The 16,022-nt window shown below is 44.5% G+C and overlaps 3 protein-coding genes across 3 annotated transcripts in view; 1 reads left to right on the forward strand and 2 right to left on the reverse strand.

The window, feature by feature from the left end:
- Positions 1–16,022, reverse strand: part of LOC309695629 (uncharacterized protein) — a 409,672-nt gene that overhangs the window by 34,850 nt on the left and 358,800 nt on the right. The window lies entirely within an intron of this gene.
- LOC309694935 (uncharacterized protein) lies at positions 5,074–8,684 on the reverse strand. Its single transcript, XM_082515221.1, has 2 exons — positions 8,604–8,684; positions 5,074–6,037 (listed from the first exon to the last, which is right to left on the reverse strand). The coding sequence occupies exon 2, from the start codon at positions 5,961–5,963 to the stop codon at positions 5,112–5,114; it is 852 nt and encodes a 283-aa protein (XP_082371347.1). The 5' UTR covers positions 5,964–6,037; positions 8,604–8,684; the 3' UTR covers positions 5,074–5,111.
- LOC309694246 (uncharacterized protein) overlaps positions 6,206–16,022 on the forward strand; it is a 174,314-nt gene continuing 164,497 nt past the window's right edge. The window contains exon 1 of the mRNA XM_082514141.1: positions 6,206–6,263. The gene's annotated coding sequence lies outside the window, so the exon portion shown is untranslated. The remainder of the gene's footprint in view (positions 6,264–16,022) is intronic.

Here is a 16,022-nt window from a genome sequence, read left to right on the forward strand (position 1 = left end):
AGTCAAGTTCAGCTAAATCCTAAGCGTTTGCAAGTTCACCAAGTGAATGTGAAGGTGTTGTTAACACCGTCAACAGGTGATGTGATGTGTGCCACTTCCAATGTGATTTTTGACACCCCCATATGGAGGACAACAAGAGCCACGCACATCAAAATAAAGAATTCTGTGCTTGAATAATGAATTGTAGAATAAATTCTTCATTTGTGAAATTTTTCAATCCGTCATTAACAAAGTGATTTTTTAAATGTTTTTTAAACTCCTAGGATGGTAATGAGGTTCAGTATAAACTTAGTTGGCTGAGTTCATACTGCTACCGATGAGTCTGAGCGGGACTCTTTTGTGGATCTATGGAAGTCCATATTTACTTATTTAATTTTTTGTTTCACACATGGTACAGCAGTAATTCATTTCTTATACACAACCTTCCTGTTAATTAAAGTAACACTGTTTCCATGCATGAACAGGAGCATTGACACCTGCCCCCTATCTGTGATGATACAAGTAGGCAACCAAAATTACACTCTGACAATATTCTACACAAAACAAGACAAAACAAACAGAACAATATAATCAACAGTGAGCAATACCACTAAATATCAAACGAAAAGGATAATTTTTTCTACAGTTAAATTCTGTTATTTTCAACTTCTTCATATTGGTTTATCGTTTTATTGTTATAGCAGATTTTAAATTGAGAAACCTTTGTACAACACGTGAGATGATCATTGAGAGAATTCCAGTTTCTTATGCCCATGACTGTTGGACACATTTGCCTTTGTGTGGTTCGAGCAAACCAATGCTTAAAATAAAACTTCCTTCTTCCCTCCCCATGTTCTGAACACAATACAAATACACTTTGTAACTTAAGAGATAGTGTTTTATTTTTTGCCCTAAATATAATAATGTCTATAATTTCACTATCTCTTCTAGTTTTAATAATTTAGATTTTATATACAAACTGTTACTGTGTTCTCTATACTATATATATATATATATATATATATATATATATATATATATATATATATATATACACACACACACACACATATAAAAAAAAAAAACACCCAGCACGCCCCTGCGGGCGGTTTATCCTTCAAGCTCGGGTCCTCTACCAGAGGCCTGGGAGCTTGAGGGTCCTGCGCAGTATCTTAGCTGTTCCCAGGACTGCGCTCTTCTGGACAGAGATCTCCGATTTTATTCCCGGGATCTGCTGGAGCCACTCGCCTAGCTTGGGAGTCACCGCACCTAGTGCTCCGATTACCACGGGGACCACCGTTACCTTCACCCTCCACATCCTCTCGAGCTCTTCTCTGAGCCCTTGGTATTTCTCCAGCTTCTCGTGTTCCTTCTTCCTGATATTGCTGTCATTCGGAACCGCTACATCGATCACTACGGCCGTCTTCTTCTGTTTGTCAACCACCACTATGTCCGGTTGGTTAGCCACCACCATTTTGTCCGTCTGTATCTGGAAGTCCCACAGGATCTTAGCTCGGTCATTCTCCACCACCCTTGGGGGCATCTCCCATTTTGACCTCGGGACTTCCAGGTTATACTCGGCACAGATGTTCCTGTACACTTGGTTATGGCGTTCCATGTATGCCTTGCCTGCTAGCATCTTGCACCCTGCTGTTATGTGCTGGATTGTCTCTGGGGCATCTTTACACAGCCTGCACCTGGGGTCTTGCCTGGTGTGATAGACCCCAGCCTCTATGGATCTTGTACTCAGAGCTTGTTCTTGTGCTGCCATGATTAGTGCCTCTGTGCTGTCTTTCAGTCCAGCTTTGTCCAGCCACTGGTAGGATTTCTGGATATCAGCCACCTCCTCTATCTGCCGGTGGTACATACCGTGCAGGGGCCTGTCCTTCCATGATGGTTCCTCGTCTCCCTCCTCTTTCTTGGGTTTCTGCTGCCTGAGGTATTCACTGAGCACTCGGTCAGTTGGGGCCATCTTCCCAATGTATTCTTGGATGTTCGTTGTCTCATCCTGGACTGTGGTGCTGACACTCACCAGTCCCCGGCCCCCTTCCTTCCGCTTAGCGTACAGCCTCAGGGTGCTGGACTTGGGGTGAAACCCTCCATGCATGGTAAGGAGCTTTCTTGTCTTTATGTCAGTGGCTTCTGTCTCCTCCTTTGGCCAGCCTATTACCCCAGCAGGGTACCTGATCACGGGCAGGGCGTACGTGTTGATGGCCCGGATCTTGTTCTTACCATTCAGCTGACTCCTCAGGACTTGCCTGACCCTCTGCAGGTACTTGGTGGTTGCAGCCTTTCTAGCGGCCTCTTCATGGTTCCCATTTGCCTGCGGGATCCCCAGGTACTTGTAACTGTCCTCTATGTCTGCAATGTTGCCTTCTGGTAGTTCAATCCCCTCAGTTCTGACTACTTTCCCTCTCTTTGTTACCATCCGACTACACTTCTCCAGTCCGAACGACATTCCAATGTCATTGCTGTATAGCCTGGTAGTGTGGATCAGTGAATCGATGTCTCGTTCACTCTTGGCATACAGCTTGATGTCATCCATGTACAGGAGGTGGCTGACAACTGCTCCGTTCCGTAGTCGGTATCCGTAGCCAGTCTTGTTAATGATCTCACTGAGGGGGTTCAGGCCTATGCAGAACAGCAGTGGGGACAGAGCATCTCCTTGGTAGATCCCGCACTTGATGGTGACTTGTGCTATGGGCTTGGAGTTGGCCTCTAGTGTTGTACGCCACATCCCCATTGAGTTCCTGATGAAGGCTCTTAGGGTCCCATTGATCTTGTACAATTCTAGGCATTCCCGTATCCCGCTGTGGGGCATTGAGTCATAGGCCTTCTTGTAATCAATCCAGGCAGTGCACAGGTTGGTCAGTCTGGTCTTGCAGTCTCGGCTGACTGTTCTGTCTACCAGTAGCTGGTGTTTTGCGCCTCTGGTATTCTTGCCAATTCCTTTCTGTGTCCCACTCATGTATTGACCCATGTGCCTGTTCATCTTAGCCGATATGATGCCTGACAGGAGCTTCCATGTAGTACTGAGGCAGGTTATTGGTCGGTAGTTGGAGGGGACCGGTCCCTTCTTGGGGTCCTTGGGGATCAGGACCGTCCGACCTTCGGTTAGCCATTCCAGGTGTCTCTCGTTAACTAGCAGCTGGTTCATTTGTGCTGCCAGACGCTCGTGGAGTGCAGTCAGCTTCTTTAGCCAGTAGGCGTGAACCATGTCGGGCCCTGGTGCTGTCCAACTCTTCATACTGGAGACCCTTTCTTGGATATCTGCCACTGTGATGGTTACTGGACCCTGTTCAGGTCGCTGTGGTCTGCCCTCAGATCCACTAGCCACTGAGCATTGCCGTTATGGGTTGCGTCCTTCTCCCATATGCTCTTCCAGTATTGCTCCGTCTCCAGCCTTGGTGGTGCTGTTCTCTTATTATTGTTCCCTTGCCACTGAGAGTACACCTTTGCTGGTTCTGTGGAGCACAGCTGGTTTATTCTCCTGCCTTCTATCTCTCTGGTGTCTTTGCTTGGCAGTTTCCAAGGCCTCAGGTATGGACAGCTTGCTGTATTTCTTATGCACCTTCTTTGTTGCACCTTTCTGCAACTCCGTTAGTTGGCTAACCTCCCTCCGTGCTACTTTGATCTTGCCCTCTAGCCTCCTTCTCCATGGAGGGTACTGCCCCTTGTGGCTGTTCAACTTGTAGCCAAGCATCTCACTGATCACTGCTGCCGTATTGTAGATCAGCTTGTTAGTGTCGGTAATCGTGGTTGTAGGTATTGTCCGTAGTGCTGCATTAACATCATCTAGCAGACCTTCTGAGGGTACTTCACGGTAACCGGCTACGGGGGATCCAGGTTTCAAGCTTGGCCATTATCCTATTTTTCAGGTCAGTTCCTCTCGCACTCAACGATCCTTCTCCTATCGCACTTGGGGCTATGTACCCAATCTCGGGTGGGGGTGATGATATCTCCCCCTTGACCTGGCGTCCTGACTCCTCCTTGCCGTAGCATTTGTGTTGTACCTCGTCAATCTCTAGCTGTGAGAGCAGTCCCTTCTTTCGAATGTTGGAACACTGAGCTACTAGTTTCGCCGTCATTGTGGATGTTGGGTATCGAAGAATCCATAGGTCCGTCATCCTATTCATGTAGGCCCTTCCGCCGGGGTTACTTGCATAGTAGCATTCCAACAACGCCCTGCAATATCGCTAGCCCGACGTCCCGGAGCTAGCGATTTTTTTCAGTCGGGCTACCAAAATCTATCTCTGCCCTGCCCGTCGGGCTATTGTAGGAAAAATATATGTCAATGCTTTTGCATTCTTTCAGAAATGTAGCTGGGTAATTATGTCATTGGCATCGGTGAGCCACTGTCAATATGTGACATATTGAAGTCGCGTTTGAATTTGCGCTTGTTTTTTGCTTTCACTTTGCAATCGTGCGAACTGTGTATAGAGAGCGACAGCACTGATCTGTGAGTGATGATAATTTGTGCACCAATTCCTCTGACATCGTCTTATTAATCGTTAGCTTACTATGGAAACATGACAAGTGAAATCTCCCGCAGCTTAAACATGTGAGAGGTTGATCGCGCAGAGAATCGCTGACCGTTATGTGTGTGTGTGTGTAAAAGCATTTCAGTTCTGCTGAGCCAAATAAGACAGGTCAGGGTGAAGAAGTGACAGCCAAAGAAAAGCTTACCACAAAACGGAGAAGTTATGACAAATCAGACTATAAGGCAAAAGAAAGTGCAGCTTTATGGGTTATATGGACAAAAGAATTTCTGTGGCTGCAATATGATGAGCTAAATAACCAGGGCTGCACATAAGTGGTCCACAGGTGTGCATTCGCTGTCAAAATAAAAAACACGCACAAGGGTTAGGGTTAAATTTAAAAACTGTACTTTTGAGTTAAAATATATATTTATAATTTTAATAAATGAGAAATTAAAAAGGCATGAACATTTTATTTTGTATCGAAAAAATATCGAACCGTGACACCAAAGTATCGAACCGAACCGTGAATTTTGTGTATCGTTGCACCCCTTATATATATATATATATATATATATATATATATATATATATATATATATAAAAACACCCAGCACGCCCCTGCGGGCGGTTTATCCTTCAAGCTCGGGTCCTCTACCAGAGGCCTGGGAGCTTGAGGGTCCTGCGCAGTATCTTAGCTGTTCCCAGGACTGCGCTCTTCTGGACAGAGATCTCCGATGTTTTTCCCGGGATCTGCTGGAGCCACTCGCCTAGCTTGGGAGTCACCGCACCTAGTGCTCCGATTACCACGGGGACCACCGTTACCTTCACCCTCCACATCCTCTCGAGCTCTTCTCTGAGCCCTTGGTATTTCTCCAGCTTCTCGTGTTCCTTCTTCCTGATATTGCTGTCATTCGGAACCGCTACATCGATCACTACGGCCGTCTTCTTCTGTTTGTCTACCACCACTATGTCCGGTTGGTTAGCCACCACCATTTTGTCCGTCTGTATCTGGAAGTCCCACAGGATGTTAGCTCGGTCATTCTCCACCACCCTTGGGGGCATCTCCCATTTTGACCTCGGGACTTCTAGGTTATACTCGGCACAGATGTTCCTGTACACTATGCCGGCCACTTGGTTATGGCGTTCCATGTATGCCTTGCCTGCTAGCATCTTGCACCCTGCTGTTATGTGCTGGATTGTCTCTGGGGCATCTTTACACAGCCTGCACCTGGGGTCTTGCCTGGTGTGATAGACCCCAGCCTCTATGGATCTTGTACTCAGAGCTTGTTCTTGTGCTGCCATGATTAGTGCCTCTGTGCTGTCTTTCAGTCCAGCTTTGTCCAGCCACTGGTAGGATTTCTGGATATCAGCCACCTCCTCTATCTGCCGGTGGTACATACCGTGCAGGGGCCTGTCCTTCCATGATGGTTCCTCGTCTCCCTCCTCTTTCTTGGGTTTCTGCTGCCTGAGGTATTCACTGAGCACTCGGTCAGTTGGGGCCATCTTCCCAATGTATTCTTGGATGTTCGTTGTCTCATCCTGGACTGTGGTGCTGACACTCACCAGTCCCCGGCCCCCTTCCTTCCGCTTAGCGTACAGCCTCAGGGTGCTGGACTTGGGGTGAAACCCTCCATGCATGGTCAGGAGCTTTCTTGTCTTTATGTCAGTGGCTTCTATCTCCTCCTTTGGCCAGCTTATTACCCCAGCAGGGTACCTGATCACGGGCAGGGCGTATGTGTTGATGGCCCGGATCTTGTTCTTACCATTCAGCTGACTCCTCAGGACTTGCCTGACCCTCTGCAGGTACTTGGTGGTTGCAGCCTTTCTAGCGGCCTCTTCATGGTTCCCATTTGCCTGCGGGATCCCCAGGTACTTGTAACTGTCCTCTATGTCTGCAATGTTGCCTTCTGGTAGTTCAATCCCCTCAGTTCTGACTACCTTCCCTCTCTTTGTTACCATCCGACTACACTTCTCCAGTCCGAACGACATTCCAATGTCATTGCTGTATAGCCTGGTAGTGTGGATCAGTGAATCGATGTCTCGTTCACTCTTGGCATACAGCTTGATGTCATCCATGTACAGGAGGTGGCTGACAACTGCTCCGTTCCGTAGTCGGTATCCGTAGCCAGTCTTGTTAATGATCTCACTGAGGGGGTTCAGGCCTATGCAGAACAGCAGTGGGGACAGAGCATCTCCTTGGTAGATCCCGCACTTGATGGTAACTTGTGCTATGGGCTTGGAGTTGGCCTCTAGTGTTGTACGCCACATCCCCATTGAGTTCCTGATGAAGGCTCTTAGGGTCCCATTGATCTTGTACAATTCTAGGCATTCCAGTATCCAGCTGTGGGGCATTGAGTCATAGGCCTTCTTGTAATCAATCCAGGCAGTGCACATATATATATATATATATATATATATATATATATATATATATATATATATATATATATATATATATATATATATATATATATATATATGATGGCCCCAACTGACCGAGTGCTCAGTGAATACCTCAGGCAGCAGAAACCCAAGAAAGAGGAGGGAGACGAGGAACCATCATGGAAGGACAGGCCCCTGCATGGTATGTACCACCGGCAGATAGAGGTGGTGGCTGATATCCAGAAATCCTACCAGTGGCTGGACAAAGCTGGACTGAAAGACAGCACAGAGGCACTAATCATGGCAGCACAAGAACAAGCTCTGAGCACAAGATCCATAGAGGCTGGGGTCTATCACACCAGGCAAGACCCCAGGTGCAGGCTGTGTAAAGATGCCCCAGAGACAATCCAGCAGATAACAGCAGGGTGCAAGATGCTAGCAGGCAAGGCATACATGGAACGCCATAACCAAGTGGCCGGCATAGTGTACAGGAACATCTGTGCCGAGTATAACCTGGAAGTCCCGAGGTCAAAATGGGAGATGCCCCCAAGGGTGGTGGAGAATGACCGAGCTAACATCCTGTGGGACTTCCAGATACAGACGGACAAAATGGTGGTGGCTAACCAACCGGACATAGTGGTGGTAGACAAACAGAAGAAGACGGCCGTAGTGATCGATGTAGCGGTTCCGAATGACAGCAATATCAGGAAGAAGGAACACGAGAAGCTGGAGAAATACCAAGGGCTCAGAGAAGAGCTCGAGAGGATGTGGAGGGTGAAGGTAACGGTGGTCCCCGTGGTAATCGGAGCACTAGGTGCGGTGACTCCCAAGCTAGGCGAGTGGCTCCAGCAGATCCCGGGAATAACATCGGAGATCTCTGTCCAGAAGAGCGCAGTCCTGGGAACAGCTAAGATACTGCACAGGACCCTCAAGCTCCCAGGCCTCTGGTAGAGGACCCGAGCTTGAAGGATAAACCGCCCGCAGGGGCATGCTGGCTGTTTTTTATATATATTTTTGTGCACATAAGATTTTCTGGAGGACAGACATTTGTTTAGAACTCTTATAGATGTTGAAGAAGCAATTACTGTAAGCAATTACTTTGGTGTTCCTCCACCGCAGAAGAAATGTCAGAAGGGGTCCGAACCACAAAAGAAGCACGTATTCTCGGAAAAGTGGTTGCAGGAGGTGAGCTGGCTTCAAACAAATGATGAACGCACAGAGATGTGTTGCAGAATGTGCCGTGAAAATCCCACACTAGCGGACAAAAACAGTGCCTTTTATATGGACGCAAACGTGCGTTGCAACTTCTTATCTGGTGCACGTCTTTTATTTTGACAGCGATGCGCACATGCGGACCACTTATGTGCACCCGTGTAAATAATATAATGTTCTGCCGGGTGTGTTGTTGGTTTTCCCTTGATTTCTGAGTCGACAAGCGCCTTTTTTTGCTGGGACCAGTAATTTTAAGAAAGGCCCCCATTAGAACCCATGAGAAATGAAATAAATGCATTATTGCTCAGTCTGCAATATCTTTCCCAGAACAAACACCAATTGCAAATAACATACTAAAAATAAACCTGAAAAATCTGTTTAGAACAGCCTACTATGTTGCAAAGAGTGAACTACTACTGGCACGATTTAGCAGTCTTTGCAAACTTCAAAAAAGCAAATGGCCTAGATCTTGGTTCCACTTGCCTCTTACCCGTGACTTCAGTGGAAATTTTAAATTCAGGATCTGACACAGACTGATTCATGTTCTACAGTTCTTACAAGTTCATAGAAATTTCTGTTCAAGTAGAACCAAGTATTTGAGTTGATGATTGTAATTTTTAAACAATGTTGTAATTTGTGTTTCAAAGATTTTTTGATTAATGTTTCTGTTACAATATTATACTTTAATGTATAATATTGTAAAGGAAACAAAACAGGAAACAAAACATCAATCAAAAAATTGCTCTCTTTTTTATTTGGGCTACTTAAATTTGTTTTGGGCTACCAAATACCCTTCCCTGCCCGAAGGGTTACCAGGGATTTTGAGATTTTGCGAGCCCTGCACTGAGGAGTGTAGTAATGTTTATTTGCTCTGCTTCTTTTTGTCAGGGATAAAATATGTCTATATACTTTTTGTGTCCCAGCTGAGTAAAAGGAGGAGAAGAGTCTGGTGGAGCAGCAGAAGGACAATTTCAGCCAGTTGGACTCAGCTCAAACAATGACTTCAACACAGAAGGTGAGAAAAACATCACAGTTACACTGTTATTGAAACTGTGTGCAACTGGTTGGTCTTTAAAACACAATTAACAGCAGCTTTGTCTTTTGCATCCTGGGCTCCTCCATATATACAGAATCTACATTCACAACCAAAAACCACAGAAGTTAGAAGAAAATACAAAGATCATATTTTATCAGCACATATTGAAACAACAATATCATCAGTTGAACTCAAAATATTTTATGAAGTAAAATATTTTCTCCACTTATATATTTCTTCAATAAGGTAATTTTCATTACACCTCTCATTGTGTCACATCATTGTAATGTGACACCATCACCAGAAGGTGGTGGAAACACACCAACAATGTGTTTGTTGACATGTTTGTTTCCACTGACGGAGGGAGTTTCAGTTTGTTCCACGACTGCATTTCACTCACTGCCTCTGTTTGTATCTCTGTCACTGCAGGACCAACATGGAGCAAGAAGTCAGCGCTCTCAGGAGGCCGACAAACGTCAAAGAAGAAAGGGAGAGAAATCCTACAGCTGTGATGAGTGTGGGAAGGATTTTACCCGGAGTGACAGCCTAAAAACACACCAACTCATCCACAGTGGAGTTAAACCTTACAGCTGTGAGTTGTGTGGAAAGTCTTTTACCCTGGCTCGAATCTTAAAAAAACACCAACTCGTCCACAGTGTAGTTAAACCTTACAGCTGTGACTTGTGTGGAAAGTCTTTTACCGAGGCTGGAAAATTAAAAAAACACCAAGTCCTCCACAGTGGAGTTAAAGCTTACAGCTGTGACTTGTGTGGGAAGGATTTTGCCTGGGCTAGAGGCTTAAAAATACACCAAGTCATCCACAGTGGAGTTAAAGCGTACAGCTGTGACTTGTGTGGGAAGGATTTTGCCCGGGCTGAAAGCTTAAAATCACACAAACTCATCCACAGTGGAGTTAAAGCGTACAACTGTCACTTGTGTGGAAAGTCTTTTACCCACGCTCAACCCTTTAAAACACACCAACACGTCCACAGTGGAGTTAAACCTTACAGCTGCAAATTGTGTGGAAAGTCTTTTACCCACGCTGGAAACTTAAAAACACACCAACTCATCCACAGTGGAGTTAAAGCACACAGCTGTGAGTTGTGTGGTAAAGCTTTTGCTCAAAAGCACGACTTACAGAGGCATCTAGTTACCCACTCTGGAATTAAGGCGTATAGCTGCAACTTTTGTGGAAAAAGTTTCAGCGACAAACACTACCGAAATAGACACCTACGGATTCACACTGGAAATGATGTTTCCCGCTGTGATCAGTGTGGGAAACTGTTTATAACAGACGCACAGTTACAACAACACATGTTTACCCACACTGAGGAGAGACCTTATAAATGTGACCTGTGTGAGAAGACTTTTAAATCTCCACATCACGTGAGAAACCACCGACGGATCCACACCAGAAAGTAACTCTACAAGTGCAGTTACTGTGAGGAAGTATTGATTTTTTTATCTTGTAATTGTAACCTGAGTGTTTGGAACAAATCTGATCAGTAAACTTATGGAGTTATACTGAATGAACTGTTTGGGAAAATTGAAGAGTCATTTTTGTTCAGTAAGCTCAGTCTTATAATGTAAATGGTAAAATGTAATTGGACGTTGGCAGAGATGCTCTTTGTTTCAGGCGACATTCAGGATAAAAATAAAAAAGCAGAGCAACACAGATGGATCCATTTCTCAACCCTGTCGTCACTGTGGTGGTGGGAAAGAGTTTCTTTGTGACCTTTGTAAAAAAAACTTCCTATCATCAATGGGACCAAAAACCACATCAACGTAGCCACACTGGAGACGAAATGAACTACTGCAAAGAATGTGGGAGAGGCTTCCACACACAAGTACATTAAAAATACATGAACTCTTCCACAGTGGGGTCAAAAAGCACATCTGTGACTAGTGTGGGTCATCCTTCACCACTTCAGGAGAGACGCCATACAAGTGCAGACACAGTGACAAAAGCTTCTCACAATCAGGTCATCGTAACAAACATGAACGTACACACATGGAAGTGAACTTCAGCTGTGACCAGTGTGACAAGAGCTTCAGGAATCTCAGTTCATACTCCGAACACAAACAATCCCACACTGTAAATAAACTGTTTCACTGTTACCAATGTGCAAAAACATTCACTTCATTATCTGCTCTGTGCAAACATCAGCCTGATCATGCAGGACTGAAATCACTGGATCACAATGAATCTGAAGAGAGAGAAAGATCCTCTTCTGGTTTCAGGGTCAGACTTAAAAACCTTGAGATCAGGCTCCACAGAGTTCAGATGGAATCTCCTGTAAAGAGTGTCAGCTGATGTCACACTTGGATCTGATGAGGTAGCTCTGATTTCTGGACCTGCAGTGAATAATCCTGAATGTTACATTTAGGAAGCTGCATGTATAGATATGTATATCAAGTTTATTATTTTTCCTTTGAGGGATCTTAATTCTCTAAAATGTTATCCCTGTTACATTTTAACCTTTGTTCCCTTAGGACACAGTAGTGTTTAGTAGTTGTACTATTAAAGTTATAGGAATGTCTTTTTTACCAAACAGACTTTTTATCAAAATTGCAGATATGGATATACATTTCAATTTCTTTCATTTGAACTTAGTGTTTCCAAAATTAACTTCTTTTTTTAAATGTATTCATTTAATGTGTTACCTCAGTTAAATTTCAATTCTTCATTCATATTTAAACTTTTGCTTCTTCTTCTTTTGAACCTTTTCTCCCAAAATTGCAAATATTTTCACAGCAGTTGCTCTTAAAACTTCCAAAATGAACTAAATCTGTCCACCAGCTTTGAAATGACACCTGCTGTGACTTTATGTCCAGAAAAAAGAAACTCAAGCTGAACTGGTTTTGGGCTGTACTTCCATGTAATACCAGTTTGTACCAGAAGATGGAGCAGTGAGTCAGAGTAACCTTTATTCAATTAGGCAAAGACCACATTCATATTCACAGTGGCAGCAAAGAACTGTTACAAGATCAAAAATTCAAATTCTATTAAACCTCTATTTTTGGCTCCTTTAGTGTGTTTACTGTGTTCTTGAACTCCACATGTTGTTTTTTTAATGAATTCATTTCATTTCCACATGTTCTGCAGCTGTTTTCTTGTTGATTTGAAGTTTGTATTATGAAATCGTGATTTGATTTGATCCTATATTTGATGAACTTTGAAAAATAAAGAAATGGTCTCACAGCAAGTAGTTTGAGCCCTGATTTCAGATTCAAAGTAATTTAACTGTTTTCAGTCGTACATGTGGAGGTTTATCACAGGAGGAGACTTGGCTGTTCTCCACTCACAGCACAGGGTTCCTGCAGCTCATTAAAAACTCTGAAATGATCTTCAAGGACAAAGATGTTTGATTTTTCTTAAAAACAAGATTGTAATGAACATCTCACACAAGGCAAATGTTCCTGCATTGCAACAGCGGTTTGCAGATGTGTTCTCCCCCCTGCCCGGCTGCATGACTCTCATGGAGCACCACTTTGAAACGCAGCCTGGCGTGAAAGTGCGTTCATGACCTAACATATTGTCTGAGCACAAGAGACCAATTGTGCAAAAGGAATTGGCTGAAATGGTGAAAATGCTGTTATCATAGGATGAAATGAGGATTTGTTCCTCAGTGTTTGGTGTCCTATGTTTACCTTTTCTCCAGATGATTTGTCGCAGCTGTTGAGAGGGGCCGGTTGTCTTTAAGGTGCTTCCAGGTAATTAAGAAGTGAGTGCAGGGTTTTATACGGTTCTGTGATGATTATCACAAAGTGAACAAGGTTTCATGGATTGATGCTTATCCCATGCCCCAGGTTGACCTGGACTGGTTAAGCACTGCTTATTTTTTATCATGTTGGATTTAACCAATGCCTACGGGCAGATTCCCTTGTCTGCAGAGTCCAAAGACAAAAACGAGCTTCTGCACTCTGTATGGTTTGTACCATTCGTCACTCTTCTGTTTGGCTTCTTTGGAACCGCGGCCATTTTTCAGCACGTGCTGGAGCGATAGCTGCGTCCTCACACTGCATATGTTAATTCCTACCTGGATGATGTTGTCATTCATAGTGATACCTCGGTGGATCATGTGCAGTGGTTGGTCACGGAGTCTGTGAGGCAGGCAGGGCTGATGGCAAACCCAAAGAAGTGTGTGGTTGGATGGAGGGAGGTACAGTATGATAAAACTGGCACAGAGCTTCCCCCATGTATTACCAAAGATTCACATCAAACTTATCCCATTCTTGGTTGGTTTAATGAACATTTTTTATTGTCACAGTTTGATACTGATGATTTCTTGTGAACACTCCTTCAGTTTGAACCCAGTGACAGTATCAAGTTATTATGTTTATGTCTTCTCTCACCCCCGTTCTCTGCGGCCCGCTGGAGCGGGGGGGCTAGGAGGAGTTGGCCGTCCGACTGCAGTCTGGAGTGTGGGGCCTCCCTGCTGCTGCGGAGTCGGCCTCTCCCCACCGCAGGGAAAAGGGTAACACCACCTGGGTCTGGGTGCAGTTCCCCCCTCCAGGGGCAAGGGTACCTAGACCCGGTTTGTAGAGTATGCTTGGGGAGTGTGATCGTGTGTACAGCGTCTCTTTATGTCTGTCTCCACGTTGGTTGAGTGTGGAGTAAGTGCATATGAGAGCATGAGGGTGGGAATGGATGTTTGTATCTGTGTGTGCCTGTATGTCTGTGTCTATATGTCAGGTTGGGTATCAGACGCCACCTCTCTGGGGACACCTCAGGCCCTCCAAGGTTTGGAGGCCTCTCTCCCCCCACCACCACTTCCCCTGCCAGTGGCGGACTCCCTCAGACATCGGTGCGTTGGTGGTTCTTTGTGTCTGGGGATGGGCGTCCAGGTACACACCGGCTCACTCCTTGGCAGCCGCTTGTCGGGGCCTGGAGCCTGGGGCTCGCTCGGGCCACTTCGGGGTGGGGTGGGGTGCCCCCGGCCTCTCGGCCTGGGGCTCGGTCACTCAGGCACGGCTGGCTGCCGGCGGAGCTCACGGGCGCGTCACTGCAACTCCCCCTGGCTTCTGCTCCGCGGCTGCTGAGTGACCCCTCATCTGGGACTCTCCTCAGCTCTTTCTGGGACAGTGGCGCGGCTGCCCCTCTGTTGGTCTTCCTTGGTCTCTTGTGTTCTGGGGGCCTCTGGATGTCTGGAGTTTTGATCTCCTCCATACCTGCTTCATGCCCTGGAGGACGGGGCTGTGGCCCCCCCACACCCTCTAGCAGGTCATTACATGAAGGAACCTTTTAAAAAACAAGCGCGTCCATGCTCACAGGTGTACACACGGGTGCTCACACCCACAAACTACACCCTTTTTGGCTCCTACCTCAAAGCACACTGTGTTCTGTTGATCTTATGTGCTGCACAATAATGTTTAATATTTAGTATTTACTGTCATATTCCCATATATCATTGTGATGTTGTTTATTCTATTACTCTTGTTCTCTTCTGCTTGTTTTCTTTTTTCTTTCTCAGCAGGTGATCCAGGTGATTGATATATGCATTTTTTTTTCTCTGCTCTGTTGGTTTTTGTCTTTTGCCCTTCTCCCCCGTCCCTCTTCTCAGCTGTTTCTCTTTCCCTCTTTCTTTCTCCCCTTCTTTCCCCCAGTCAAGTCTGTCCCATATTCAGTAAGTGAAAATAAAATAAACAATAAAAGGTGAATCAAATGGACCATAATGGCAAGGCTGGGATGGTCAATTTGGTAAAGTAAATCCGTTGGGCATCTTTCTTTACCTTTAGACAATAATTCTGATGGCAAAAGAGCCAAACGGGACAGGCAAAAAAAAAAAATAGTTATTATGTTTATTTTCATGTTAGTGTTTTCATTTCCAGCCTTAAAGTATCTCCACGTGATGTTCCTCTTTCACGTTTTCTGAAAATAACTGTTCCAATTCAGGATCTGCATCCTTCAAGACCCAATTTGAAGGCTGATTACGTCACGGCAACATGATGAAGCCTGTCCCAATTCGAAATGCAGCCGAAAATGCGCCCTTCATTTCCCCAGATTTGAAGAATAGGTTGGGTGTATCATTTGTGGCCCAACATATCCCAGAATTCATAGCGCAGTGGCTGTGGCCAATTTTTTCTAATAAAAACGGTGGATGGCAGAACTGTGGTGAAGAAACTTTTCAAAAAAAGCATAAAATATTATCTCACTTATTTATGTGCAAATGTTAAATATGGAAGAACATTACAATATTACTGTTGGCCAGTGATGGCCAAATAAAGCTTTCTATCTGGCGACCAAAAATATGAAGCACAGTTTGAATTTTCAAATGAAAGTGTACTGCTTCATTATGACTGCCCACTCTACAGAGTGACGTTCACAATTTTGTTTGACATTGGCCCACTGTTGTGTTGCTTTGAACAGCTTTGAAAATTGTTATGTTTATTTTTTAAATATTTTTTATCAATACTTTCCTTTTTAAAGATTTACCATGGTGTGGTCTTTCTTTGCTTGTGACTTCTTGATGTTGGTAAATGCAATAGATGAAAAATACATTTAATATACATATAATAATGTACAACACACTGTGACGTGCTGTGAGGTCTGGACAGGTATGTTTAATAATATTATATTAGGTCAATTTTCTTGCACATAATTTTGACCTGGGGTTAGAATTGATCGTAAACTGAAAATGGAGAATGCTTATGAACTTGTTAAGTAAAAGCATGGTGCATTTAAGGTAATCCTGTTTCAAATCTATTTTTATTTAAGAAGAGGATTTGTTCCATTCTGTTTCTTTTCTTGGAGATAATTTCTTCTGCCTCAGAAAATCATCTCACATGGAACAGAAGAGGCTGGAGTGCACAGAAACTGCAATGTAAGTTGATACAGACTCTTCCTGGGTACCACAGACTATCAGCTCAAAAATATTAAACAAATTTAATTGCTGCTAATTTTGCAGAATAACATTTTAAGTTCATTTTAA

This window comes from Aulonocara stuartgranti (assembly GCF_965226115.1).
Source record: "Aulonocara stuartgranti genome assembly, chromosome: 3".
NCBI classification, from domain to species: domain Eukaryota; kingdom Metazoa; phylum Chordata; class Actinopteri; order Cichliformes; family Cichlidae; genus Aulonocara; species Aulonocara stuartgranti.

Bases quoted from the DNA above. Each gene is read 5' to 3' on its own strand.
- LOC309694935 (XM_082515221.1), bottom strand. From the start codon at position 5,963: ATGGCCCCAACTGACCGAGTGCTCAGTGAATACCTCAGGCAGCAGAAA.